At 52.6% G+C, this 26,355-nt stretch overlaps 3 protein-coding genes across 4 annotated transcripts; 1 reads left to right on the top strand and 2 right to left on the bottom strand.

Moving 5' to 3' along the window:
• Positions 1-305: 305 nt before the first annotated feature.
• CCIN (calicin) lies at positions 306-3,318 on the bottom strand. The gene has a single exon (XM_007076478.2). It carries the CDS (start codon positions 2,134-2,136, stop codon positions 370-372), a length of 1,767 nt encoding a protein of 588 aa, XP_007076540.1. The 5' UTR covers positions 2,137-3,318; the 3' UTR covers positions 306-369.
• LOC122232976 (proline-rich proteoglycan 2-like) lies at positions 3,289-6,804 on the top strand. The gene is made up of 2 exons (XM_042963609.1): positions 3,289-4,115; positions 6,660-6,804. The coding sequence occupies exon 1, from the start codon at positions 3,289-3,291 to the stop codon at positions 3,832-3,834; it is 546 nt and encodes a 181-aa protein (XP_042819543.1). The 3' UTR covers positions 3,835-4,115; positions 6,660-6,804.
• GLIPR2 (GLI pathogenesis related 2) lies at positions 5,863-25,860 on the bottom strand. Of its 2 annotated transcripts, XM_042963610.1 has the most exons (5): positions 25,758-25,860; positions 16,246-16,354; positions 15,794-15,897; positions 13,808-13,885; positions 5,863-7,412 (listed from the first exon to the last, which is right to left on the bottom strand). In XM_042963610.1, exons 1-5 carry the CDS (start codon positions 25,768-25,770, stop codon positions 7,252-7,254), a joined length of 465 nt encoding a protein of 154 aa, XP_042819544.1. In that variant the 5' UTR covers positions 25,771-25,860; the 3' UTR covers positions 5,863-7,251. The 2 variants fall into 2 exon arrangements, with proteins under 2 accessions (XP_042819544.1, XP_042819545.1); XM_042963611.1 differs by lacking the exons at positions 13,808-13,885; positions 15,794-15,897.
• Between the last annotated feature and the right edge of the window lie 495 nt (positions 25,861-26,355).

The raw sequence follows: 26,355 nt of genomic DNA, 5'->3' as shown, positions 1-26,355 counted from the left end.
AAGGGGAGTGAGTGTTGGAGGAGCCTGAGGCTCTAAGCAAATGCTTTATCTCTCAGTCGAGTAGATGCCAGCGGAGATGACTACAGAGGACAGAATGGGGGCTTTCCGGACACCACCTTGGCCAGTGCCCAGGAGTTGCTTCAGTCCCACCCACCAGGGACTCCATTCCAGCCTCAGCTTGGATCCCTCCAGGGACAGAGTAGCCCTGAATTTCCACCCACTGGGAGCAGCCCTAACCCAGGATCTCCTCTTTCAGGGCCAAACATAGACTGGAACACTAAGAAGGAACCAACAGGCCACCTTCCTCTCTTTCTCTCATTAAATTGTGAATAATAATGCATTTACTTATTCTCCCACTTAAAAAGTTGTTTAAATCCTTTGAAGAATCTTGCAAGGTAGCTTGGCTAGACAGCAGGCAGGACAGTCCAGTGCTTCCGGTGGGGGGGCCAGGGTCTTCCACTCGCCCATCTTTTGGTCCAACAAGTAGGCGTTTGGGTTGATGGTGTAGTCCTTTGTCTGGACATCACTGGCTGTGGTGACACCCCCACAGACAAACACTTTACTGTCTCCAATGGAGCATATAGCATGGGACACATCCAAGGGGCAGTTGTTGGGCAAGAGAGGCACCGAGGTGGTTGTCTTGTTGGCCTTTATCTTCTGCAGGTTGATTTCCACACTCTGCCGGTGGCTGTGTACACAGAGGATGTTGTCCTGGTGGAAAGAGAGCAAGGGCCGGTGGTTGAACTCAATGGGGAAGGTGATACACTGGACCACATCCCCAGTGGTGGTATCAAAGCAGTCCACCACTCCAACCCGAGAAATGTAGCCCTTCACCAAGCACCGCCCAGTGACAATGTACAGGTTCCGGTCACCCTTGGTGATCACGGCTGTGCCATCCATAGGGATGCTCATCTTCCCTGCCAGGCACCAGGCCTCCTTGCGCTCATCATAGCGATAGATATTGGAGACATACCGCCTTGGAGCAATGCTCCCACCCACTGAGTACACTGTCCCCCCGCAGGTCACCATGGTGTGGAAGACAAGCCCAATTGGCAGGTCTGGCAACTTGGTCCAGGAGTTGTCATCCATGTCATACCGCCAAGCTGTCTTCAGCCCTGAAATCTGCTCAGTGGTGCCACCAGAGATGTAGATGTAGCGACCAGCCGAGGTGGCGCTAAGTGCTGCTGCCCGATAGGGCATCTCTGACAGCTTCAACCACAGGTTCTCCTGGATGATATAGGCAAACACGCCATCGTTGAACTTGCCATGGGCCTTCTGGCCCCCTAGGATGACCACCGAATCAAGCAGGGCGCCTTTCCGCTGGTAGCTCAACAGGCTGCACGGCCTCTCCTGTTTTCGGTCCATAAGGACACTCTCAATCAGGGTCACATGGGCCGAGCTGTTCTCCATGCCCATCAACTTGTTGCTGGCAAACATCAGTGTCTTGTTGGAGACGGCATTAAGGTTGATGTAATTGAAGAACTTCTTGAAATACTTCTCCCGCTCATCCTTCCGGAAGTGCACCCAATTGATGAGTGCGCTGAGAGCCTGGTCCTCATTGAGCACATGCAAGTTTTCATCTCGGAGCAGGCGGCCAAAGATGACAGGTGGACAGCGCATGAAGTGCATAGAGCCCTCGGGACTCGCCCAGTAGTGGAAGTTGTCACGAATGCCAGAGTAGGCCAAGTCTGATACCTCTTTGAGCTCAAACAACTCGGCCAAGAAGAGGTAGCGCAAGCAGTTTGCTCGGCGGATGGACTTAATCAGGAAGTCATTACAGTGGATTCGAAGGCGTGGTGTGTTGAAATACTGGGCCCCACGCAGGAGCTCCTCCACGTTCTGCTCCGAGATCACCACCTTGCCGCTGTAGAAGTAGTCCAGGAGCTGGTCCACTGTGGCCGGACTCAGGTAGTTGGGGTCAATGGTGATAAAGAGCTCATCGGTGGTCTTCATGTCATTGCTGGAGATGAGGCTCTTCACCAGTGGAGAGACAGCAGCCAGCACGTTGCGATGTGCAAAGAAGACATGGTGGTCCACAGTCAGGGCCATGTCCCAGTACTCTTTGCGTTTCCTCTGTTTGTTCAGGTTCTGCAGCACGAAGCTGTTGTAGTTTTTCTCTGTGAATTCCAATTTCATGGTGCTTCTTGCTGGCTGAGGCAGAAGATCAGCGGCAGGTACTGGAGAACAGACTTTCTCACGCCTTTGGGATTCAGATTGATGGTTGTTTGCAGAGCAGTTGATCGGAGAGGAGGGGGGCTGGGAGAGAGGGTGATGTCATAGAGTGGATGAGGGCATCACAATGCCAGCCCCCTGAGGCCCCTCTCAGAGGCACAGGACCTTTCTCCCCTTTGATGGCTCCAACGTGCCACGGCTAGATCCCCTGCCAGGACTTAATGCCCTGGGTCCAGAGCTCAGGAGAATGGGTTGCAGCTCTAATCTGGGACTTTTCCAAACTTAGTTCAAGGTTATATCCGGAATGTTAGAGCCAGTTTGGGTGGAGGGTGGTATGGGAAGAGAAGAGGGGAAGCTGAGGGAAGAAAGGAGATTTTTGGATTTAGAAGAATCTCCCCATGGATAGGAGGGAAACAGACCCAGAGAAGGGAAGGGACTTGCTCAAGATCCCACAGCCATCATTGGAAGTAGACTAGGGCCTGGAACTCAAGCCTTCTCTAACTCAGTGTTCTTTACCTTTCCAGGAAGCTCCTAACTCCCTAGCTCTCCCCAGTCTCTGGTTCTCAGGTCTCGAGGTCCCTTTCTCTGCCAAGGCTCCTGGCCATCAGAGAATTTCAGGCTCTGTCCTTTGCCTTCTGACCTTTGTAGCCAAGGACACCGTTTTTCTTTAAAATGGAGAGACAGAGGCTACTAGTTGGAGCAGGGATACAGGAGTTAGCCACACACTGGCGGACGGGAGGGCCTCTGAAGCTCTGATTATTTCAGTTCCACAGCAAACTGGGACCTTCTCTCCACATTTCCAAGTCTATAGTCATGCAGCTTTGGGAGCTGCGGTGGGTCAGCTCTCTCCATCAAGTGTGGACTTGGACCAGTGGCTCAGACTCTTCTAAACTTCGGTTTCCTCATTTGTGAGATGGAAATGATAGTACCTGCTTCAAAGATCCTTAAGAGTTTAAATCAGAAAATGACTAGACAGTGTTAAGCACAACGTCTGGCGGGTAGCAAACGTCCAATAAATGTTAGCTGCCGTTACTTTATTAATCTATTAGTTCGCTCAGGGCTGGTGTCCTTGGCTGCTCCCTTCCTAAATGCCTCTCTCCGTCTGGTTGGCTTGTGATGGTGGTGGGGGGTCTGGAATCCCGCGTCCCCTCGGAGGGGGCCGAGGTGGAGCTGGAGGGCCACGCGGTGGAGCTGGAGGGCCATCTCCGGCCACGGAGGCCTCGACTGCCACGCCCCTCCTCGCTCGCAAACGCAGCGGCTCCAGCTGGGAAAGCGGCGCGGCGCCCCGCCCCGCCCCCTCTTGCCACGGGGTTCCGCGCCCCCGGCCGCCGGTGGCAGGCCCTCCCACGTTCACCACCCGGCCGCTTTACAGGTGGCGGCCCCGGGGAGAAGCCGTCTCAGACTCGGGGCGTCACCCCTCGGCAACCCGGGCGGGCGTGGGGTTCCCCGAGTGCCCGGCTCCTGCGGAGAGTGGAAGAGCCCGGGGGCCCCACCCGCACCAGCCTTTGGGGGCCCCCAGCGAGGGGCTCAACTCGCAGGCATTTGCCGGGAAGGCCAGACGTCACAGAGAGGACCTGGGCCCGGAGCCCCACTCCTGACCCTTACGTCGTCCTTAGCGCCCCCACTAGGAAACCAGTGTTGCCTGGAGCGTGGGGAGCGTGAGCCTGCCGGCTCTTCCCCTGCCCGGCTTGGTCCACTTATTCATCGTCTCTGCACCACATCCTTCCAGTTTAGACCTGGCTTTTTCTTTGGGGATTTTGGCAGCTTGAAAAGTATTTAAAAGTACTTACGTTTGAATGCTGAACTCGTTCACCTTGATACCTGAATGGAATAGAGGCACTCAGTCTCTTGACCTATCCCTGCACAAGGCTAAGAACTTCTGTTTTTTCCCATGAAAAGAAGGCTGACTTCAGCCCCTCCACCAGACTAGCCTCGAGGTTGAGGTGAGCCCCTCTCTGTCCGTCTTCTCCGTGTGAGGCTAACTGAGCTCTAAATGCTTCACCAGCCCTGATCTCGCGAGAGGTGGCTGCCACCTAGGTGCAGGTGAGACCTCTTGGTGTTGATGCCGGCCGCTTTTTCATCCATTGGCATCTAGGCTTGCCCTTGTGAGAGGCCGGCAGACCTCACCTCCATGGGCGTTTCAACCAGTAGAGGATGGGTGGGGTCAGGCCTGTGGTTGCATCCACCCCTTTGCCCCCACATCTTTCAGCCTTAGGGGCATTTTGGTGGAGGAGGTGGCCGGGCCCCTTTACGTTTGTTTCAGGCACCAGAACACCAGGGCAGGAAGTCTCTCCAGTTACGAAAGTTGGGCACAGGGGGTGTCACGGGACCTGAGAAGATTCAGTAGACTTAACTCTTTGTGCCAGACCTGGTACAGCCGGACAGACTGCAGCCCCGAGTGGGGAAGGGAGCACAACTCTGAGAGCACAGGGCTAGAGCCTGGAGCCAGGGTTCCTAATTCCTTCCTCTGCTCTCTGGCGACAAAGGAGAACTGGCGATCTGGCTTGTCTTTGACTCTTACTGATTGTGGGAGTTGCTGTCTTTAAGAGATCCATTAAAGAAGTGAAATCAATGCCCACCCGCTCAGCCAGCTTTGTTGCCTGGCTTTTCTTCAGCCTAGAGTGCTCTTCTGGTCAGCTTTTTTCTTTCTCCAGCCAACTGACGAAACAGACTCCAACCTCAAGAGCCTGGCTGCATGCCAGCATCCACCACCCTGTTATGTGTGTGCATTGGGTGGAAGCAATTGGGTGGGAGCTGCCAGGAAGTTCACTGACTGGTCATTCAGTCCCTGTTGCTCAAGGTGGTTGCCCAGGTGTGGCCTCAGCCCAGTCTTTTTATTCCCCCCATCCTCAGCTTTCTGACCAGCTCATTATTTGGTTGAATAAGACTCCCTCAGGGAGGGGACCCTACTATTCTAACCTTCTGGAGAACAGCAGTTGACATTATCATTTTGTTGGGAAGCCCTGAAGATGAGGGGTATGTTTTAAAGATACACAGATTTGGGGCCCCTGGGTGGCTCAGTTGGTTAAGCGTCTGACTTCGGCTCAGGTCATGATCTCACGGTTGGTAGGCTCGTGTCAGGCTCTGTGCTGACAGCTCAGAGCCTGGAACCTGCTTTGGATTCTGTATCTCCATCTCCTTCTGCCCCTCCTCCGTTCATGCTCTTTCTCTCTCTCTCTCTCTCTCTCTCTCTCTCTCTCTCTCTCAGCTAAATGAACATTAAAAAAAAAAAAAAAAGACTTAAAAAAAAAAATAAAGATACACAGATCTGGCCTGGAGCTAGAAAGCTCACTCCACCTCTTTTGTACCTCTAACAACTGGCTTTCTCACGTCTATGTATTTTCAACTGGCAACTTGGCTTGCGTATAGTTTTGGCTTGCCATGGCCCTCATTCAAACCCATGGCATCTGAATTTTTTCGGTGCAACCGGCAAATTCCCTCCTCAGGTCTTAGCTAAATTCCTGGTCCATGGTCAGCCCAGGGATTGGCTGCCCTTGGATCACGTGTCCACTTCAGCCCAATCAGCTGTGTGAGGGTGGGTCACATGGATCAAAACATGGCTGCCCAAGAGGCACGAAGTACAGGGGAGAGGTTGGAGGTATTCAGAAGCTTGAGTTACCTGAGACAGGAACCGACGGTTATGATTACCTTAGTCACCAGTTAAGAATCGGGCACGAATGACATGGAAGATATTACACCAAAGAAAAAGATTTTATTGTTGTCTTAGTCAACATCCCTGGGTGAAACGAAGGGCACAGCATGAGGCTGTGTTCACAGTGTAACACAGACCTTCAGGAAGCATGTTTCCTGACTGGCCTGCTCAGACATCTGTCTTTAAGCCGGCAGCCTTCCAACTCCCACCCTTGCTATCTTAGGACTCGGAGATGCCAGTTTCACGCCACTCAGCCTGGCATCTGGGTTGGTTCTTCCCACATGGACCATGTGAAATTGTTATTCAGGGGAACTTTGTGTAGTTTGAGGCAAAACACAGAAGCCAATTGGCCATTCTAACCCCCCACCCGGGATATCTCCCTGGAACGCTTGGGCCTGTCACACATTCCTGGAGGGGCCGCCAGCACAGCTGCAGCCACAGCCGCCAGGAACAGGCCCGGCTCCCGCCCTGTGTGTGAGGGGAGGGCAGAGGCTGGAGGGCTTCCTCTGGGGGCCCTGGTGAGCTCACACTCACCCCCACGCGCACTGACTTCATCTGTTGGATGCTTGGCCGCGAGCCCAGGCCTTGTGAGGGGCTTTCTCCCAGAACAGGCCCTGGGCCACCTGGCCGGGGTGGGGGAGGGGGCAGCTTCGGGCCTGACCCAAGGCCTTAGAAACCAGAAGGCACATACTGAGCTCTTCAATGCCAGAGGATTTTAAGAAAAAAGGTGGGAGGGGGCAAGGGTAGTGGTAGTGGCGCTAGTCTGCTATTTAAAGGTAGAAAATGCAAGGAAGTAAAACTTTTCTCTCCATTTGTTCTTTGGCATTCCCATCAGAGAATTCCAGGAGGCACGCAGATGACATCATGTCTTACAACCGAGAAATCCCAACGATGCTGTGAAATGGAGTTGCTGCCTGCCCCATGTTTCCAATGGAAGCTGCTTTATGTTTATGTGTTTAAAGCTGTTTTATGTTACATTTACACGCGAGTTTAATATTCCTAAGTATCTACCAAAAGTAGATTACAATGCAAGAAGATCACACAAAATGAACTTCACTTCTAAGCATCGCAAACATTTGGAATAGAAAAAGACCAGGGATGGATATTATAAGAAATATACAAAAAAAAGTTTGCTTAAAAAAAAAAACCAACCAAACGTTTTAAAGTTGATTTTTTTTCCCCTGAAGTCCAAATTATTGTGGTCTAGGTAACCATTAGGATAAAGGCTTCATTTGCTCCTTCCTTTGATAAGAATAAGTTCATGCATAACCCTATATCCAAGCGTGTGGTGCAAGAGACACTCACACATGCATCACACACACACCAAGCACGTACACCCACAGGGACAGACACACCGCTGAGTTTTTGTTGTTCTAGGAACTTCGTATCCACGCTCAGTCTGCCACCTTCCCATTACGTTTAATGAATTACTTCTTTGGAGGCAGGACATTTTCTTCAAAGAAGCCCTGGTTGACGACATTCCCTGCCGGGAAGTATCGGGCCACCACGAAGGAAGACCCGTCGCTTGCAGATGCCTTCCCCACTCCCATCTTCTTCGTATTCTTCCACACCATGGCCGTGAAGTGTCCTATAGGGGCACAGGCAGGGGGAGAGGGAAGCAGGTCGGTTAGCAGAATCTGGAGAAGGACGTTTCAAAAGATTCTTGACCCCTGCACTGTCTTGTAAGGCTTGGGAAGCTTCATCTTCACGCACACCGATCAGAGGAAGGAGACATAGAACGCTCCGCCTACCTGATTTTCTGAGGCATCACGTCCTCTCAGTCAGCCACACAGATCCTCCTCACCCCATCAATTCTCGATGCCCAAAGGTTTCATGGTCTCCCAGAGATCACGACAAAGCTGAGTGACTCCAACAGTTAGGATGACACCCTACCAGCACCCGACTCCACCCCTCCCTGCAGACTGTAGTCTTCAGGGTCACTGATGATCTGTCTCCATGTTCTTCCCCAAAGACCCCTTTTTGTCTCTCTCTTATTTGACATCTTAGGAACATTTAATAGGGTCGACTCCTCCCCTTTTCGAAGCACTCCCCTCTTTTAGTTTCCACGACGCTGCCCTCTCCGGGCATCCCCATCTCACCGCCTCTTCTTCCTCCTCTTCCATCTCACTTGTAAACGTTGGAGGGGCTTGCGCTTCCCACGGCTCAGTCCTGGGCTCTCTGTTTTTTTCTTGCTGTCCTCTTTAGGTAATTTCATCTTTCCCTGGCTCCCAAATGTATTTCTCCAGCCCAAATCTCTGTATTCCAGATACAACTACTTACTTGACATTTCCACTTGGATGACTCATAGGCAAACCTATCCAAACCTCATCCTTGATTTTGGTTCCCCGCCCTCCCCATTCCCCCACCGCCAGAGTTGCTCTTCTTCCTCCCTTCCATTTCCATTAATGGTCCCCTTATGCACACAACCCTAGGGGTTGGTCTATATCCCTCCTTCTCCCACATTTCTCCCTCAACAATGCATCATTCAATCTTGAAGATTTGAACTCCAAAATATATCTTAAGTCCATCTACTCCCCAAACTTTGGTCTCAACCACAAACTTTCTCACTTGGACCACTGGGATAGCCCTTGATTGGTTCCCTAGCATCTGCCTTTGCCTCCTCTAATTCACTTTCTACCAGAGTAGTCGGAGTAACCGTTTTGAGACAGATCTGTTTACTTCCCTGCTTAAAAATCCTTCAACTGATTCCAACTGCACCTAGAATAAAAGTGAGGAAAGTGAAGGCTTTGGCCTGATGGCCTCCTTTCCATTCCTTGAGCACATCAGGTTATTTCCCACCATGGAGCCCTTACACACACTGGCCGTTGTGTGGACTGCTCTGATGATGACCAACATCATCTTGTCCCTTAGGCCTCAGCTTGAATATCACTTGTGCAGGGAAGCCTTTCACAGTGACTCATTTCCTGAACACCTCCCTCCCGAGATCATCTTATCATACCTTGTTTTTCCCCTTCAGCATTCTTACCATTTGCAATGTTATGTGTGTTTGGTTTCTTGCTAATCTGCTTGGCTCTTTGACTAGGCTATGAGACTCACAGGGGCAAGAATGAAATTGTTTCAGTAAATTCAGTACCCTGGCACAGCCTGGCACATGAAAAGTATAAAGTAAGCCTTTGTTGAATGAATGAATGAATGAATGAAATGAGTGAATGAATGAAAAGGCATATGGAAGAACCATCTTAGACTTGGGTTCTGCCCTCACTGAAGTGCAGGCTTTCTATTTTGAGCTCTTTGAGACCTTGACAGGTTAGAGCCTCCTTCAATTTCCTTTGCTCTGAGCCAAACAGCTCAGTTCCTTCTCAAGCTACTGTTGACCCTCCAGACACTTCTATGGTTTGCTAAGCTGCTCAGCATCTCAGGCTCCCTGCCCCTCACCCACTGCTTCTTTTGAGCTTTTAATATAGCTCAGCTTCCAACTCCCCTTCTGCTTTGCGGTCAAAGAGTTGCTATAGTGGCTTCTTTGCTCAGTGACCATTAATACTTCTGTCTCCTAGGAGTAGAGGTTGGGAGTTTATCCCTCCCACCTTCACTGTTGAGGACTCACAGAGATCCTTTGACAAGTCAATATTTACTTCCCTATCACAGAATGGCATTCATTTGCTAAAGCAACACTGAAGAGGCTATGTTTCCTCTTTGAGGGTGGGCACCTCACCTTTCGTATTGACCACAACATACCCAGTGTTTGGCACAGAGCTTGGCACAGGTAGATGCTCAATAAATAACTGATGAAGAATGGAAGAGATAGAGGGAAGGAGGAAAATTGTGATCAGAGGAGCTAAGTTTCCCACAAGGCAGCTAAGAAAGAAAGAGGGGAACCACTTTATGTCCATTAGGATGGATATTATTTTTTTTCTTAAAGAAGAGGAAAATAACAAATATTGTTGAGGATGTGTAGAGATTGGAACCCTTAGGCATTGCTGATGGGCATGTAAAATGGTGCAGCCACTGTGGAAGACAGTATGGTGACTTCTCAAAAAATTAACTATAGAATTATTATATGATTCATCAATTCCACTTCCAGGTATAAACCCATAAGAACTGAAAGCAGAGACTCAGATATTTGTACACCAATGTTCACAGCAGCATTATTTACAATAGCCAAAAGAGGGGAAAAAACCCAATATTCACCAATGGATAAATGGATAAACAAAATGTTGTATATATACATATAATAAAATACTATTCAGCCTCAAAAAGGAATGAAATTCTGGTACATCCTACCTTGTGGATGAACCTTGAGGACATCATGCTACGTGAAATAAGCCAGACACAAAAGGGCAAATATCAATGACTCCAGTTATATTAGGTACCTAGAATAGTCAAACTCATAGAGACAAAAGTAGAAGAGTGGTTGCCAGAGCTTAAGGGTGGGGAAATGGGAGGAAAGGATGGGAGTTATTGTTTAATGGGTTCAGAGTTTCAATTTGTGATGACTGAAAAGTTCTTGGCGATGGTTGCACAATATGTGAATGTACTTAATCTCTCACTGAACTGCATTCTTAAAAATGGTTAATTTTATGGTAAATATATTTTACCACAAAATGGAAGGAAGGAAGGAGAAAGAAAGAGAGAGAAAGAAAGAAAGAAAGAAAGAAAGAAAGAAAGAAAGAAAGAAAGAAAAAGGGAAAGGGCGGTAGATAGTCACACTCTTCCAACCCGACAGTTGATATCTCCCATTGTGTCTCATGTATGGCAAGGACTGAAAAAATGTTCATTGATTAAACTGTGTTTTGCCCTATGGTTGAACTCCATTTTTATAACTATTAAATTTAGGTATACTTTTTTGCTTTGTCTACATCCATAAAAGATTTGAGATTACTAAATTGTGAAAATAACCAAACATAAACACTGATGAGTAGAGTTGCCGTGATAAAATCAAAGCCAGAACTAAAGGAAAGGAAACCTGAGGCCCAATTATGCATTTTTATCACATATCTTTAGACTTGTATTAACCAATGCCCAAGAAACTCTGATTTTCACCTCAAAATAGAGGAGAAACACTTCTTGCCAATTCACCCTTGGTCCTTACACTTTTGAGTCACAGCTCCAGGCTTTCAGCAACTTTGCCAGATGTCACTGCTTCTAAAAGCTGCCTTTTTATTAAGGCTCAAGCCCTTTTCCACACCAGCCTTTTCTCTCAAGAGAACCACATGCTTTGGCTACTGACCATTCACTCTCTCTGCTGCCCAGACAAGGACGAACTGCCATTTATCCACCGGTTGCCAAGGAAGTGATTACAGACACAAGGTGCACATCAGCAGTTTGCATGCCTGTGGAAGTCTTTTCCAAACAGATGAGACTAAGTAATTTTTCCTCTGGCTGGGGAGGTCTCTGGTTACGGAGATAATTAAGTATGGGTATTCGGAGATGAGTTAAAGAACATGACTTCCTTAGCGACCATCAGATACACAGTGGTTTCTAACTAAATCACTTACAGTTTCTTCCCCACCCCCCACAAAAGGGATCACATCCTCTTTTCTGCTATGGACCCAAACTTGCTAGAATACACATTTGGAAAGCATATTAAATATGTTACAGTATATTCTTGCAAAGGAATAACGTAAAACAGTAAGAAAGAATGAAAAAGCTCTTTTTGTATTAATAGGGAACAATCTCTGGCAATCTGCTGCATGAAGAAAGAAAGTGCAAAACAGATCATATATCTGACACATAAAAAAAAGGGAAAAAGAGAACATATTTACACAAAGGCTGGTATAAAATCAGAACAACTCTTGAATGATACCCAAGAAACTGGTATCACTGGTTGGAAGGGAAAGTTCTGGAGACCAGGGATGGAAGGAAGATTTTTTTTACCTCATACAGTTTGCAAGTTTCATGTCATGTAAAAGTATTATTTACTCAGAACAAACAAACCAACCGACTCATTGAAACAGAAAATAACAAAGGAATTGCAAGAAACCATTTCTTTCCACACAACACATAGCACAGAACTGTGTCCTTCGTCACAAGATGCTGACCCAAGGTGGGTGGGGATAGATTACAGGATATTTCAAAGGCCCTTCCCCTACATCATGGACTCAGGCCAGGAAATCCCTGTAAACAGCAGCTCTGGGGAGGCTGAGGCACGGGGAATGGGCCCGAGGATCTTGAAGGGTCTTGCAGGCTCTGACTATAACACCGTCCAAAGCCGTGCTTCTGTCTTAGGATCAGGCTGTCTCCCCCAGGCATTGCCCACCGGCACCTGGGACAGCATAGGGGCTAGTTGCTCTGAGGTTTTCCTCTTTCGGGCTGGGAGATGTGGGCCAATAGGTTGGACAGGCGGTCAGTGATCAAGGAAAGTTGAGTCCCATTCCCAGCTCTGACCCTTGTGAGATTCCCACCTTGAAGCAGGGGCCATGGAAAAAGCATCAGACTGAGGACAGGAGATATAAAAGAAGACTCTTCCTCTTTATGGCCTCAGTTTCGTCCTCTGCAAAATGGGTAGAATAAAGCCCCGCCTACGAATGGTGTTGCGAGGCTCACGTGGCCGCGGCTGTGGAGGCACTTTATAATTGTCAAGTGCCACGCACATGAGCAACGCTAATAACTCGCTCTGACACATGTCTGATTGCTCGCGAGTCTTGCTCATGGGGTAAGCAAATCCAGACGCTCTGAAATAAAATGTCTTCTGGACGCCGAACTTTACGAAAAGAAGACAGGTCTGCACATACATCCTTAAACACTGGTAGGAAGCTGTTCCTGTTCCCTTCCTCACCCCTTCAACTGAACTGCCATCCAACCGTCAATTCTTACTTAGGGCCCTGACAGCGGCCTCCTTGTCCCCAGCCCGGGGAGCTGAGAGGAGAAATGCCTCAGCAGATGCTTCTACCTCTGCCCCACAGTCCTGCCTACGCTGTCGAAAGAACCCCTGCCCAAAAGGGTGAGCAGCAAACCACAGGAAACAGTGACTGGCTCCGACAGCGTGTCACTTCCTGCTTCGGAAGAATGCTCCAGGGGGTGAGAGGCCATAGTGGCCCCACCCATGGGTGGGATGGGGGAGGGAAGAGGGAAGGGGGTGGGCAGAGAACCCCCTTTTCAGTTTCCCTGGTGCCTTTCGGTCAGAGAAACTCACAGCCCCTTCTGACCCATCCTGGGCCGCAAGTGGATCTGAGTCGGTTCTGAGGAAAGAGGGTGTCAGGTGAGGGAAGCCTGCTGAGGGGCAGGAGGGAGCCCAGAGCACAGAGCAGCTGGTGGGGCTGTAGTAAGCTGAATGTTTACCGCTCACTCTGGAGGCCTCACAGAAAAGCCGGTCCCACAGCTGGCCCTTCCCCGCATCTAAACACCAGCTCTCAGAATGTCCCCTAAAGGCCACCACCTGGCCCCTCACCCTCCGGGATGGGGGAAGCACAGGGAGTCAACCCAAGTTCACACAACTGACAGTGCTGGAGCCGAGAGCAGATCTAGGCTCTCTGCTCACCTGAACCCCAAACTGGAGAGAGAAGATGAAGGGGGAGCCTGGGAGGCTGTAGGTGTGGGAAGCACTTGGGAAGGGTGTTGGGGGAGGGGGTGAGTGGGGAGGGAGTTAAGACCAGGAGGAGAGAGTGAGCAGTTTGGCCCTTTTCCTGAAGAGAGGGCTTTCGAATATTCTGGCTGTGGGCCCAGGCTGGATCGGAGGGGAGCAAGACTGGCGGTAGGATGATGGGCCATTCGCCACTCCTGGGAGGAAGCACTGAGCAGCGGTTAAAATCCACAGCCTCCTGTGACACACACACTCTAGTCATCCGGAGAACTTGGAGCTGGTGGGGAGGGAATCCGTGGCTCGGGTGTTCTCAGAGAGAGGGGGATGTGTGCGTGTTGGGAGAAGTGATGGCGAAAGAGAGTTTTGCCCTTTGGGCAAAGTCATACAGGAGAAATACGGAAGAGGTAAAATAGGAGGGAAATGGCCGCTTTTCAGAGCGTTAGTTCCTTTCCAAAGGGCAACCCTGCCCAGGACCAGGCCACTGGTGTGATCCCATCACTCACCAGTCCCAGAAGTGAAGCCGGGCTGCTGGAAGTTGTAGTTCTTGATTTCACTGTACCATCTATCAGCCACCTCCTTTCCTGCAGGGAAAAGACACTGCTTAAAACTCAGCAGCGGGATTGGGGCACCTGGGTGGCTCTCTCTGCCCATCCAGAGCGCGTGCTCTCTCTCTCTCTCTCTCTCTCTCTCAAGATTAATAAACTTAAAAAAAAAAAACAAAACCCAACACCTCAGCAGGAAAATCAACTCACTCACTACTCCTTCCATCTTCTCCCGTTAACCCCAAACCACCCACCCCACAGTTAGATGTCTGATAAAGCACCAGTGAGCCGAGATAGGGACTCCTGCCCAGGAGTGTATCTAGGCTGAAGAGAGAGCTTTGTTGGAGATTGGGAAGAGCCCTGGCCTGGGGTTGGAGGACTGCCTCTGTGTCCCTGCCCTACCACCAACTTGCTATGTAATCCTAGGCAAGGCCTTCCTCTCTCTTGGCCTCCGTACAAGGGCTGACTGCAACGTACTCCAAGGGCTTCTAATGATGCTCTGAGTTTTCGGGAGACTCTGCCCTCATCCCACCCAAAAGAGGCGTCTGTCTCCTGAAATATCCACAGGAAGAAAGGCAGTTGGGCTGGTGGGCCAGGGTCTCCACTGCAGGCAGAAGGGTCCTCACCTAGAGCATCGGCTGGCCCCCGCCGGGCAGGTGCTGGTAGGAGAAAACCCCCAGCATCTCTCTGGGAGCTGTTGGTGTAGGGACCACAGCCGGGAGCCTCAGATCCCACAGCTTAGTCCCACTCTGAACTGTGATTTGTGCATGAATCACCTGGGGCGCTTGTTAAAGTTCTGACTTCAGGAGGTCGAGGGTAAAGGCTCTGAGTCTGCATTTCTTGGCCGGTGGACCACACTTTGAGTAGCAAGACCTTACACAACAGAGGCTACCCACTGGCCTCACCCGGGGAGCACCGAAACGTTGCTGAGGCCTGGGGCCTGCCACAGCCTGTATCAGTGTCTCCGGAGGAACCGGGTGTTGGGATTTTTTTAAAGCTGCAGAAGATCCAGGGTGGGGATAAAGACAGCCTAACGAAACAGAGATGGGGAAGCTGGGGCCAGAGAGGGTAGTGACTCACTCAAGGCTCCACGGGGAGCCAGCGCAAGGCTGGAACCAATCACATCTGTTCCCACCCCTTCGGTGAGACTTCTCTCCCAGGCCCACCAAAGCCAGCGGCCTGAGCCTGGAAAGGAGGCCAAAGGCACCCACCTTCCTGGGGAGCATGCGCACACCTCTCAGGGAGGCCCGCTGCTCTGGGGAAACCGGGAGGCCCACAGGGCCTCCCCCCTCAGGGAACTCCCAGGAATGTCAGGCCCCAGAGGGCACAGTAGCTCTCTCCAGCATTTTCCTAAAAAGCTGGACAGCCCTGTCCAAGCCAGGAAGCTCAAGAATGTTTGGTCAGTGTGGGGGGATCATCATTCCAGGCTGTGACCTTGGATGGAGGAATTGTCTCTCATTTTTTTTTTTTTTCTAACATGGAAAAAGTTCAATTGCATTTTTCTGGTGATAAAAGTTAATACACCACATTTAAAAGAAAGAAAAATGTGAAGAAAGTACAATTCTTCTGTAGCTGGGGATACTGAGGCGCCCCCAGGGTCATGCTGAAACCCTGCACAAAAAGGGCACAGAAATGGATTTGTCTCCCCTGCCCCCATTCCTCAGCTGGGAGCTCTTCCGAAGGGGAGGGCTGGGCAGTCTGACTCATCTCTGTGTCCCTGGCACCCAGCACAGACCTGGCCCTGAGCCGGCCATCGGAGAGTTTGTGGTGACCAGCCCCTGGGAACAGAGGCGGAGGGTTCTGGGGCGCCTCTCTCTGGGCCGGTAGCACCAAGGCCACACGGGGGAGGGTGCTGGGGCCAGAAGGGGCCTGAATACTGGATGTCCCAGGCCCAGCTCAGGCGGGGGGGGGGGGGGTTGGCAGGGGGCAGCTGAGAAAGTGACCTACCTGTCTGATCGTAGGAGGCCCATGCCAGGTTCTCTCCGCACTGGCCGCGACTGGACTCCGGGCTGTGCTTGAGGATCCTCGTGCTGGCCAGGGCCTCCGAATACCTGCCAGAGTCCATGTACTTCCTCAGAGCGGGTGCAGCCCAGGGAACCCCAGAGTATGAGCCCTAAACTGGTGTGGCTGAGCTTCCTTCCCTGCCCCAGGCTAGTTGCACAAATCAGGAGCATCGTGCCAGCATCTCTTCTGAGCCCCCAACAGTCTCATTTCACAGAGAAGCAAACTGAGGCTCGGAGGAAAAGGACCTGCCTAGGTTAAGTGGCTCAAGGATTATTCAAGCCTGGCTGCCTCTGCCCCCCAGTCCTATGTCCGTCCAGCTACCCCAGGGCCCCGCCACGACTGCAGCCACAGCGCCACGAAAGGTCAGAGTCAGCCGGGGCTCTGGGGACACTCACTGCTGGGCCTCCCGGTTGAGCTTCTTGCAGAGCTTCAGTGGGGGGACGCCGTGCTGCTGCCGGTACTCGTTGTGGGCCTTCAGGACCTCATTATTAAACTGCTTGGAAGCTGCAATAATTTCAAAATGGAGAATGTCTCAGTGCAGAGAAAAGACCCACCAAAAGCAGGATGGCAGGCTTCAGAGTGATGCCCAGCTCAACCCTCAGGCTACAGGGACCGGCCGCTGCTGCCCTTGGGCACCGGGGCCAACCGAGCAACCACGATGCCCTGTTTCATACCCCTGATGTCACCTTCCACATCTCCGCGCGGCTGCACCTCACGGGTCACCTAGGGCCTTATGGACCACATTAGGGATTTGGGTCTTTATCGGGGCAATGGGAAGCGACTGAATGGGCGCAGGGGGCTGGGCTCCTGAGATCTGTGTTTCTGAGAGATTCTGCTGGCCGCTGGGTGGAGGATGGGCCGCAGGTGCACAGAAGTCGCAGGGGGGTGTGGGCGGGGCAGTGAGCAACGGAACCGGAACCGCTGGGAAAAAAATGTGCGGAGACTGGATATCTCAGACTGGACCCACAGGATGTGGTGGGGACCGGGAAGAACAGGCGTGGCTGTGGTGAGGGTGACAGGGACAGGTGAAGAAGGGGAGCAGGGGGGACAGCACCGGGGAGGTGGGGTGAGGGACAGAGTGGAAAAGAATGTGGTGGTGTTGGGGAGCAGGGTGGGGTCAGCTGGACCCAGGGGTGCACTGAAGGGAGAGGTAGAGCCTGGGCCCAACTGGGTCATGACCTCAGAAAGGACGAGGTGAAGGAGGCTGGAGTCAGGGAGAGAAGAAGTGGGTGAAGGCAGAGTCAACAGTAGACAGAAGTCACAGCAGTTTGGATCTGAGATGGAACCCCATCCATCCCACACCTTCCATCCGTCTCCCCGCCACTTGTCCATCCATCTTCTGATTCATAATCTATTCGGCAGCAGCAGCAGCCAGCCATCCACCCATCATCCACGCATCTGTTTGTCTGCTCTCCGAGCACCTTCTCTACTCCAGGTCCTAGATTATGTGTGAGAGGTCCAGAGACAAATGTCCTGCCCTCAGTGAGCTCGCAAACAGAAGGGAGACAGCTTTGTACACAGACACTAGCAAAGAGTATGAGAGGGCTAAGGTGCAGGTGAGCAGAGGGCAAGGGGAACTTGGAGAAAAGCAACCTAACGTGGGCCGGGGGATGGGGAAGGTGGCCCCTTGGATTGAGGCCCCAAGGATGCCAGTACAGGAGCCAGTCAGGCTGACTGCGAAGTCACTGAGCATCAGCCTTAGGCATCCGGGAGTGCCCCTCTGTGAAATGGGGTGAGTTGGGTGGGTTACGAGTAAGAGCCATGGCCGGGAGGGCGGGGTGACACTGAGCTAGTCCCATCTGGCGGGACCCTTCCCTGAGGCTTGGCTGTGGGCAGCAAAGGAATAAAGTGGAGGGTTGAAAGAAGCGCCACTCCTATCCCTGCCCCCAGCTCATTCACCAGGCTGCCTGTCCTCTCCTCTCCTCTCCTCTGCTCTTTTCTTCGCCCCAGAGGCTGAGATGACCCAACAGGGAATCTTCCTCCCCTCCCTCAGCCAGATTCCCCATGTCCCCTGGGGCTTCAGATCAAATCCCACTGGGTCTCTGAGGAGAAGCAGAAGGAAGGCTTGCCCTCAGGGAGCTCTAGGCTAAATGCGGCCCTGAGGGGGTGAGGCAATGCCAGTGGTGGCTAGCTGCCTGAGGGGGTTCCAGTGACCTGAAGAGTTAGGACCCTGGGGGCCCAGCACTGCCTTTCCGTGAGGTCTGGTCACAACAAGGCGCCGGCAGGGGGAGGCGGGGCTGAATGGCAGGATTTGGGAGGCAAACACTGGGGCAGACACGGGGACACTGAACAAAGGGGTGATGGTAGCTGGGCACAAGGCAGAGGTGGAGCTGCGATCTGAACTCTTCAGGTCTTTGTGGCCAAGAAAGGGGCCAACCCCTCGTTGGTATGAAAGGTAAAGATTTCAGGTTTATGGGAGGGAGGAAGAAAAGGGAAGGAAGGTACTGTTTGGAGATCTGTTGTAGGACAACGTGAGTATACTTAACACTACTGAACAGTATACTCCAAAATGGTTAACATGGTAAATGTTATGTCATGTGTGTGGTTTTTGTTGTTTTTTTTTTTTTTTACCACAATAATAAAAAAGATTTGGGGTTTGGCATGTTAATGTGGTATTTGGGATAACGGAGTCACAGAGGTTCTTAAAGAATCTCTCGGGTGGAAGCCATAGCAACTCAAGGGGACCAGAAGGGGTTCCTGTTGGTGACGTGCAAAGGAGTCAGCGGGGCGACTCGGTGGCCAGTAACCCACCAGCTCCCGGGCAGCGCACTGCTTGTCCTGCACGAGCCGGTGTCCAGCTGGTGTGCTTCATCCAGCCTGGCCCCGGCCTTGTCTGCAGGTGGTGACCATCTGTAGTGTGTCCAGAAGTGGTGACAAGGTGGAGAAGGGGCCGGAAATGGGGGTCTTATAAAGAATGGGTACAATGCTGGGTATGTTCATCCTGCAGATCAGACTTTGGAAGACACAGTGGAGGCCTCTGATGAATTCTGGGATCCACAGGGCAAAGTCGGGGTCAATGGGTAGAAAAGGCAGGATGACAGAGTTCAGCTCAGCCTAAGAAAGCTCTTTCTCTCAATCAAAGCTTTCTAAAAACTGACAACCTCACAAGGTAATGAGCTCTCCAGCACTGGGGGAATACAAGCAAAGTGATTTCTCTCAAAAGGATTCAGGCACTGGAGGCCAGTCAGATGACTTTCGAGTCCCTTCAAATCCTGAGATCTCAGAAGGTCCCATCAGGGTGGGGTGAGAGGAGACAACTGAATGACCCACCTCAGACTTCCAAGGAGTTCTGAGCTTCTCTGAGGAGAGGGAGTGATCAAGATTAAGTGTATGTGTACATGCAGGGGCAGGTGTGGGTGTACACGGTCAAGGTGGCAGAGGATCCCTATCTGAGGGACAGGCTTGGCGAGGCCCACACTAATGTCCCTTCCATCTCCTATGTCCTGGGGAGGCCACAGTGGGACACCACAGGAGGTGCACGGGATTGAGTGGCATGGGCAATGCGGACCATCAATGAATGGGGAAGGCTTCCCGGAGGAGGTAGTGAGGAGGTGGAGAGGCACAGAGAAAGCCAGAGCCACAGGGAATCTGGTGTATCCGGGGCTATGGGGAGGAAGGGGAGACAGGGGAGGAGTGGGTAGCTTAGATGAAGCTCGTTTGTTTACAAGCAGCCCTGAGTGCCGGGCTCAGGTTGCAGGGGACCCAGTAGTGCTGGAGGTCCTGCAGTCTTTTTGGCAGAGAGGGACATATAAGGCTGCTAGAAACTAGGTCACTGCACTCCCAGAATGTGGGAAGTAAAAAGAAACAAAAGTGAAAGTTCCTGTGCCCAATCTAAGCTTGGTGCCCAGAAGCCAAAGCTGGTCACTGTCTCCAGCAGGGCCAGTTTCCTGGGCCAGAGTTTCTAGAAAGGGGTCAGGAAGACTTTTTTGGTAGGGGAAACTTCTCTCCCCACCCCTGGCTGGAAGGCATGGGGGCCCCAAGGCCACATCTCCCACTGGCCCCAGAGTCCCTCCCACCTCGGAGGCCAGTCCCCGCCCAGGTGGCTCTTCAGAGCAGGGCCTCCCGGAGGCAAGATACCACTTGTGACCACACCCAGCAAAAGGCACACCTCGCTCTGTAGGAAAACCCAAGAACACATCTATACATAAAGATTAAAAGTCAAAGAAAATCTCCCCATCCCCACATCAGGCAGGGAGAGCCCTCACAGCCACCCCACAATGGGGGAGGGCAGTGATTATGTCCTTATTTTGTAGGAGGGTAAACCGAGGCTCAGAGAGGTCATACAGGCTCAGGGTGCCAGCCCAGAATGAAGAAGGTATCCTTTCTTCTGCTTGCTGACCAACTATTTCTAGGTGCCAGGCCGGTGCACGATCTTATTTACTTATCACCCTTATCACCACCTTTTGTGGGAGCCCCTGGTTTTATTTGTGTGTTTGCTTGTTTGTTTTGATGAGGAAACTGAGGCTACTTCCACAAGGGAAGTAACCTGCCCAAGTTCTCACAACTGGTCCAGGGGTAGTAGGCCCACGAAGGGGGAAACCCTGTCCTTAACCCCACACCACGCCCGAGGGCCACGACACAGAGGACAGCGCATAGAAGAGACAGCAGGGTTTCCAGATCCAGGAGGAGGATCAGGTCCGGGGAGGCTGAGTCTTTAGATCCCGAGGAGGAGGAAGTATGAGGAAAAAAGAACTTTCTCAAGAGCCTCCTCCAAGCCAAGCCGTTTATGAACGACCTGCCTGAGGGGCCCCAGATGAAAATCAGGGGCTTCAGGAGTAGAAGCTCCAGGGGGCAGGTGTGAGGCTTGAATTCAGAGCTTCTGGAAGGTGGAAGGAGCTGCCTGGGCATGGCTCTCTGGGGCTGAAAGAGGGTGGCAGGACTGGGCTGTCTCTGCTAGGGTAGAGGACACTGAACTGGGATGGGGACTCTTGAAGGTCTGAACTTGGGGCCCAAGCTTCTAACTGCCAGATAGACTCAGGTCGTGCCCCTCCCCCTCTCCCTGCCCTTGGGCTAGGACAGGCTCCTCCCTCAGCGTTGAACGTCCTCTGAGGCCTCCCTGGGCCTGACTCATTTCTCTGCCCTCTCCAGAATCCCCACCAAAGAGGCCCATCAGGGGTCAGGGCAGGAATTGTGAACGAGCCCCTTCTGTCTCCTTGGCAAGAGGCTGGAAAGCGACCTAGTCCCGCCTTTGGGGCAAAGCTGGTTGTGCTAGTTTATCAGGAAGAAAAATTATAAGTTGATCCAAAAAAAAAAAACCACCAAAAAACAAAACAAAAAAAAGAATGAGTTCCAGATGGGTAGCTCTTGCTCTTTCAGTCTGGCTTCCAGGAAATTCAAGAGGCAAATCCCAGCTTTTACTCACTGTACGATCTGGGACAAGTTGCTTAATCACTCTGTGCCACATTTCTCCCATATATAAAATGGGGATAACAGTTTCTACCTCACAGGGTTGTTGTGAAAATTCAATGAATTGGTCTATGTAAATGCATTAGAACAGTTCTGGGACATAATGAACAGTTACTAAATGTCAACTATAATTATCATCATCACTATTGGGCAGAGATCCTTTGGCCTCTGGCCTTCGGAGAAACTGCCCTGTCAAAGCCCTTCCTAGATTAAAACAAATTTTTTTAAGTTTATTTATTTTATTAGTTATCTCTATACCCAACAGGGGTCTTGAACTCATGACTCACAGATCAAGAGTGTGCTGGCTCCTTCGACACTGCCAGCCAGGGGTCCCGCCCCTCCCAGATTCTACAGAAAGCAGGGCTGCTGGTATTTAAATTGGTCTTTGATGACTTCTTTCGGTACCTCTGGGCTTAGACGTTTGCTGAATGAACGAGTACACAAACAAATAAATGAAAGTCCCACACTAGCACAGAGAAGGCACTAGGATGGGAGGCTTCTCATTGCAGATGAGGAAACCATAGAACAGGAACGGCTGAACATGTGAACTGCCCAAAGTCACACAATGAGTCCACAATAAAGCCAAATGTAAGAATGTCCCTCCCTTCGCCCTCTTCCCTCCCTCAAATCTCACACACTTTCCACTTCATATACGTCTTCCTCTCCCTAATGACAAAAATGATGGTCACTGAAGAGTTGCCCAATTGCTTACTGGAACAAGGATGTCCCGGAGCATTGGGCCCGGCTGCCCCTTTGCGGGAGGACAATACTCCTTGAAGGACTGAAGGAACCAGGGCCGGGAGAGTGCTTGCTCTGCCTACAAAGCGGCTGTCCAAGTTCCAGCCCCACTTGTGGCCCCTTGGGCCTGCCACAGGCACTGGGCAAGTCCCTGCCTCTCTGGGCCCTGGTTCCCCATCCGTGTGAAGGAAGGATGACATCTGTGGTTTTCAAAATATCTTCAAAGCAGGAAACCCTTTCTTTGAACTACTCCCCCCTCCTGTTTTTTTTTTTTCAATAAAATCAACTGATGGCAATGACACTGCTGGGAGTGACCCAGCCCACACAGCCTCCCCTAGCAGAGGTGTGACAGCTCCACTTGGTAGAAAGTTCCTGGGCTAGTCGGTCCCCAAAGGCCCTCTGCTCTGACTTCCCTGGGTGCTGGGAGATGTGGGCAGAGGGACACTAAGATACTTAGCAATAATTGCAGGGTGTGTAGAGTTCCCTGTGGGGCTGGCATCTCGGGTGAGAAGCATCTGGGGAGCAGGTAGAAAAGCGGTCAGTGTGTCTGAGGGGCAAGCACACAGCTGGGAAGTCAGAAACTTGGGTTCACATCCCAGTCTGTCCACTTACTGGTCAAGGTGTGAACTTGGACAAGGTGAGTCAACCTCTGTAAACCTGTAAAATTGATAATAACTGCCTTGTAGCGCTGTTACAGATGTTGGTAATGAAATACCTAGTTTCAGGTGTGGCACGTAGTAGGAGCTTAATAATTGGTAATCACGATTATTAGGGGCTAGAGGCTTCTACAGAGCCCAAGGTCATTGCTTTTCTCTGCCTCCATAACACGTGCTGGAAACTGAAGGCCAGCAGGGAGACCAGGGCGAGGAGCAGGTCCTGGGAAACTCTAAGTGCTGGGCTGAGTGTCTTCTGGAATTTAAGCTGTGACGGTTGTTTGATACTTTTTCGGCAATGCCCACAACCCCAGGCAGCTCTGGAATATATCTGAGGTTAAATATTAAAAAGAGATTGGCCCCGGGGCGCCTGGGTGGCTCAGTTGGTTAAGCGGCCGACTTCAGCTCAGGTCATGATCTTGCAGTCCGTGAGTTCAAGCCCCGCATCAGGCTCTGTGCTGACAGCTCAGAGCCTGGAGCCTGTTTCAGATTCTGTGTCTCCCTCTCTCTGACCCTCCCCCGTTCATGCTCTGTCTCTCTCTGTCTCAAAAATAAATAAACGTTAAAAAAAAAAATTAAAAAAAAAAAAGAGATTGGCCCCTAGGCGGTGATGAGGAAACTGAGGCCCAGAAGAGGCAGGGGCTGGCTCTTTACCCCGGTCTTTTTGGAACCACGTAAAGCCCCTGTGTGGATAGGTATCTGTGAGTGCTATCAGACGGCAGGCGCAGGTAACCTCAGGCTGGTGGCCTGGAACCTCAAGGCTGGCCCTGTGCTGAAGGCCCGTGGGGCCCAGAAAAGCCACTTTCACTTGAAGACCCTTAGGGGGGCCAGACACTACCTGGGGGCTCATGGTCTTTGGGACAGCCAAATAAAATGCATGTGGCTGTGAGGGAGATACGCCTGGACCAGCATTCTGGAAGGTCCCTGGGTATGTGGTAGGACCAGCTCTTACCTGCCTTCTGCACTGCCCTCCTCCTCTGAACTGGCCTGACTGTGCATCTCTAGTCCCACAAGGTGTCACCGCCATCCCGCACCCAGACTCACAAGGCTGGCCCTTCTTCACATTCACAGTAAGTTGGTCTCCAAGTCCACTTTTGGCTACTATCTCAAAAACCCTTCTCCTCCTCCTCTGCAGTCCTAGATGCCTCCATCTCTCTCTCCTGAGTAACTACAGCAACTCCCCCTGACTCCCACCTCTACCCTCCCCGTCTGGTCCACCCTGGCACAACTCTGGTCTTGCCGTGTTTAGATCAATGTCTTTCAATGGCACCCTAGGGCCCATGGGTAAAGTCCAAATCCCCAAGACTCTCCAGGAGGCTGCAAAGGTCCCCTTCGCACAGATTTCCCCTTCCCTTGAGCTCCTACCACTCACCACCGGCACCTGCCCTGCGGCTTGAATCACTTCCCACCTATCACTGGAGCCTATCCACCCTCCTCCTCCATTAGCTTTGTGATTCATTTCATGATCCAAATGAATACTCCTGAGGACAGAGGCCATGCCCTCCACAGCAGGGGGTCTGCGGCTTAAAGAAGAAGCCAGAAACAACTGATAAAAATGTAACGTTAGAGAATTTGCGGATTTTCTCCTAAGGTACAGAGAAAGGAGTTGATTTTCAAAATGCTTTTTCACATCTGCCGCATTCTTGCCCCATCATCACCTATCATCCTGTTCTTTTACTACATGACAACTCCTTATGTCACCTTTCCATACTGGAGATCATAGGGGCCACCCTCACTGTACAGATGGGGAAACTGAAGCACAGAGAAGGAAAGAGCCTTGTTCAAGATCACACAGCAAGCGATTAGCAGAGCCAGGGCTGAAGGCCAGACCGTCAGGGCAGGGCAGGAACAATGCCAGGGAAGGCCACTTACTCCCAGCATGGGTACCTCGTGAGTCTGGATCTTGAGAAGAGATTCAAGAAGGGACCCAGCCTCACCCACCTGAGGATGACAACCCCAGCTTCCCATTAAGCAGGACTCCTGAACTCTGCTGGACAGCTGTTCACTGAGAGCCTCCTGTGAGGCAGGAACTATGCTGGGACAGACATGGTCCCTGGCCACCAGCAGTGAGGAATCTGTGGGAAACAGGTCCATGGCTGGGGTAGTGTCCCAAGCTGACTGCTGGGAGGGCTGCAACAAAGAAGACCCAGAGTGGGGCCGTCCCTCTGGGGGAATGGGGAAATCAGGGAGGGGGTCCCAGCCCCGAGTTGAGCCTAGAAAGATGGGGAGGATTTGCCACCTCAGCGAAGTGGGAGAGGCAAGGTGGCTGCGAGCACTGGAAAAGGAACCCTGGGGAGGGAGCAGCGTGCCAGCCTCCTAAGAGCTGAGTGTAGGGGAGTTAACGGGTGACGACCAACTCTCAGGGGGTTCCAAGCCCCAGGGAAGAGTGTGTACTCTCTCACCTGTGGACAGTGGGATGGAAAGTGTTAGGGAGCGACAGGACAGATCTGCATTTTAGAAAGTTCACCCCGACAGCCACAGTGATGAGGATGCGCAGCCACAGGTCAGACGTAAGGGGGAAGCGCGAGTGTATATGCCCGAGTGGAGCCAGACAGAGCCTGGCACAGAGCCTGGCACCGAGGGGGCGCTCAGGGGAGGAGGGACGACGACAGAAGAAAAGGATGCTCAGAGCTGTCCTGAGGGTTGGTTGGGGCGAGCTGTTTTGCAGCCAGAGATGCTGTCATAGTTTGGAGGCTTTTGCCGATTCTAACTCTGCTCCAGAAACAAAGCAAAGCCACGCCTTGGCCGGACGCTGAGCGCTAATCCCCAGCGCCTGGAAGCCCTCCCTGACGCAATCTCTGGCTCGCAGACAGGGGGACCCTCCCTCGGTCTCGCCTTCCCTCCCTCTCTCGCGGTGGCCCGAAGGCCACCCCGGCTTCCTGGCTGCCCCGGAAACCGCCGGCGCCGAGCCCGCGGGCGCTTCGCCCCGCACGCCGCCCCATCCCGCAGCCGGGGGTCTCGCCGCGCAGCCGGAGCCCCGGTCCCGCGTGGCCGCGGCGGTCCCGCTCCCCGGGGAACCAGCCCGCCGCGGGGGACGGTGAAGGCGGGGATCCCCGAGCCGAGGCTCTCGAGCCGTCCCCGCAGCCCGCCCGGCCGGCCCGCGGGCTCACCTGACTTGCCCATGGCCCGCTCGGCGCGCTCCCCGGCTCCAGCTGCCGCTGCGCTGCGCTGCGCTGCGCTCTCTCGCCCTCCCCGCGCCGCTGGAGAGCCTCGGAGGTGGCCCGGCGGCCGCAGCCCCTCCCCCGGCGCCGCCCGGCCCCCGCCTTATAAGGCAGCGACAGCTGCAGGCGGAGGAGCCCGGGGCCACCCCGCCGGCTGCCCGGAGGAGGAGGCTCCGCGGGTCCCCCACTCCGCGAGCCTCCCCGCCCGGCTTCAGAGAACTCTTGTAGCCAAGGGACCCCAGCGGCTGTCCAGGACTCTCCAGGTGCGGCCTGGGAGCCCGGGACCTCCCGGATCTCTCAGCCCCGAGCTGCCCCTCTCGGGACGCGGAACGGGGGTAGGGCAACCGCTAAGGCGCTTTGAGGACCGTAGTGCTCACTGTCGCGCGTCACCAGGGGTTCGGGGCTCTCCCCACCTCGGCCTGGCCCCCAGAGACACTTCAGGCTCCGGGTGCGCCGCCTTCCCCTCCCCAGCGACACTGGGCTTCCCAGGACATGGCCTCTGGTGCGAGTCCGAGTTGGAGTTCCGGCACGCACCCCGGAACGCCCT

This window comes from Panthera tigris, chromosome D4 (assembly GCF_018350195.1).
Source record: "Panthera tigris isolate Pti1 chromosome D4, P.tigris_Pti1_mat1.1, whole genome shotgun sequence".
NCBI lineage: Eukaryota > Metazoa > Chordata > Mammalia > Carnivora > Felidae > Panthera > Panthera tigris.
This window is presented reverse-complemented; position numbering and strand designations above follow the sequence as displayed.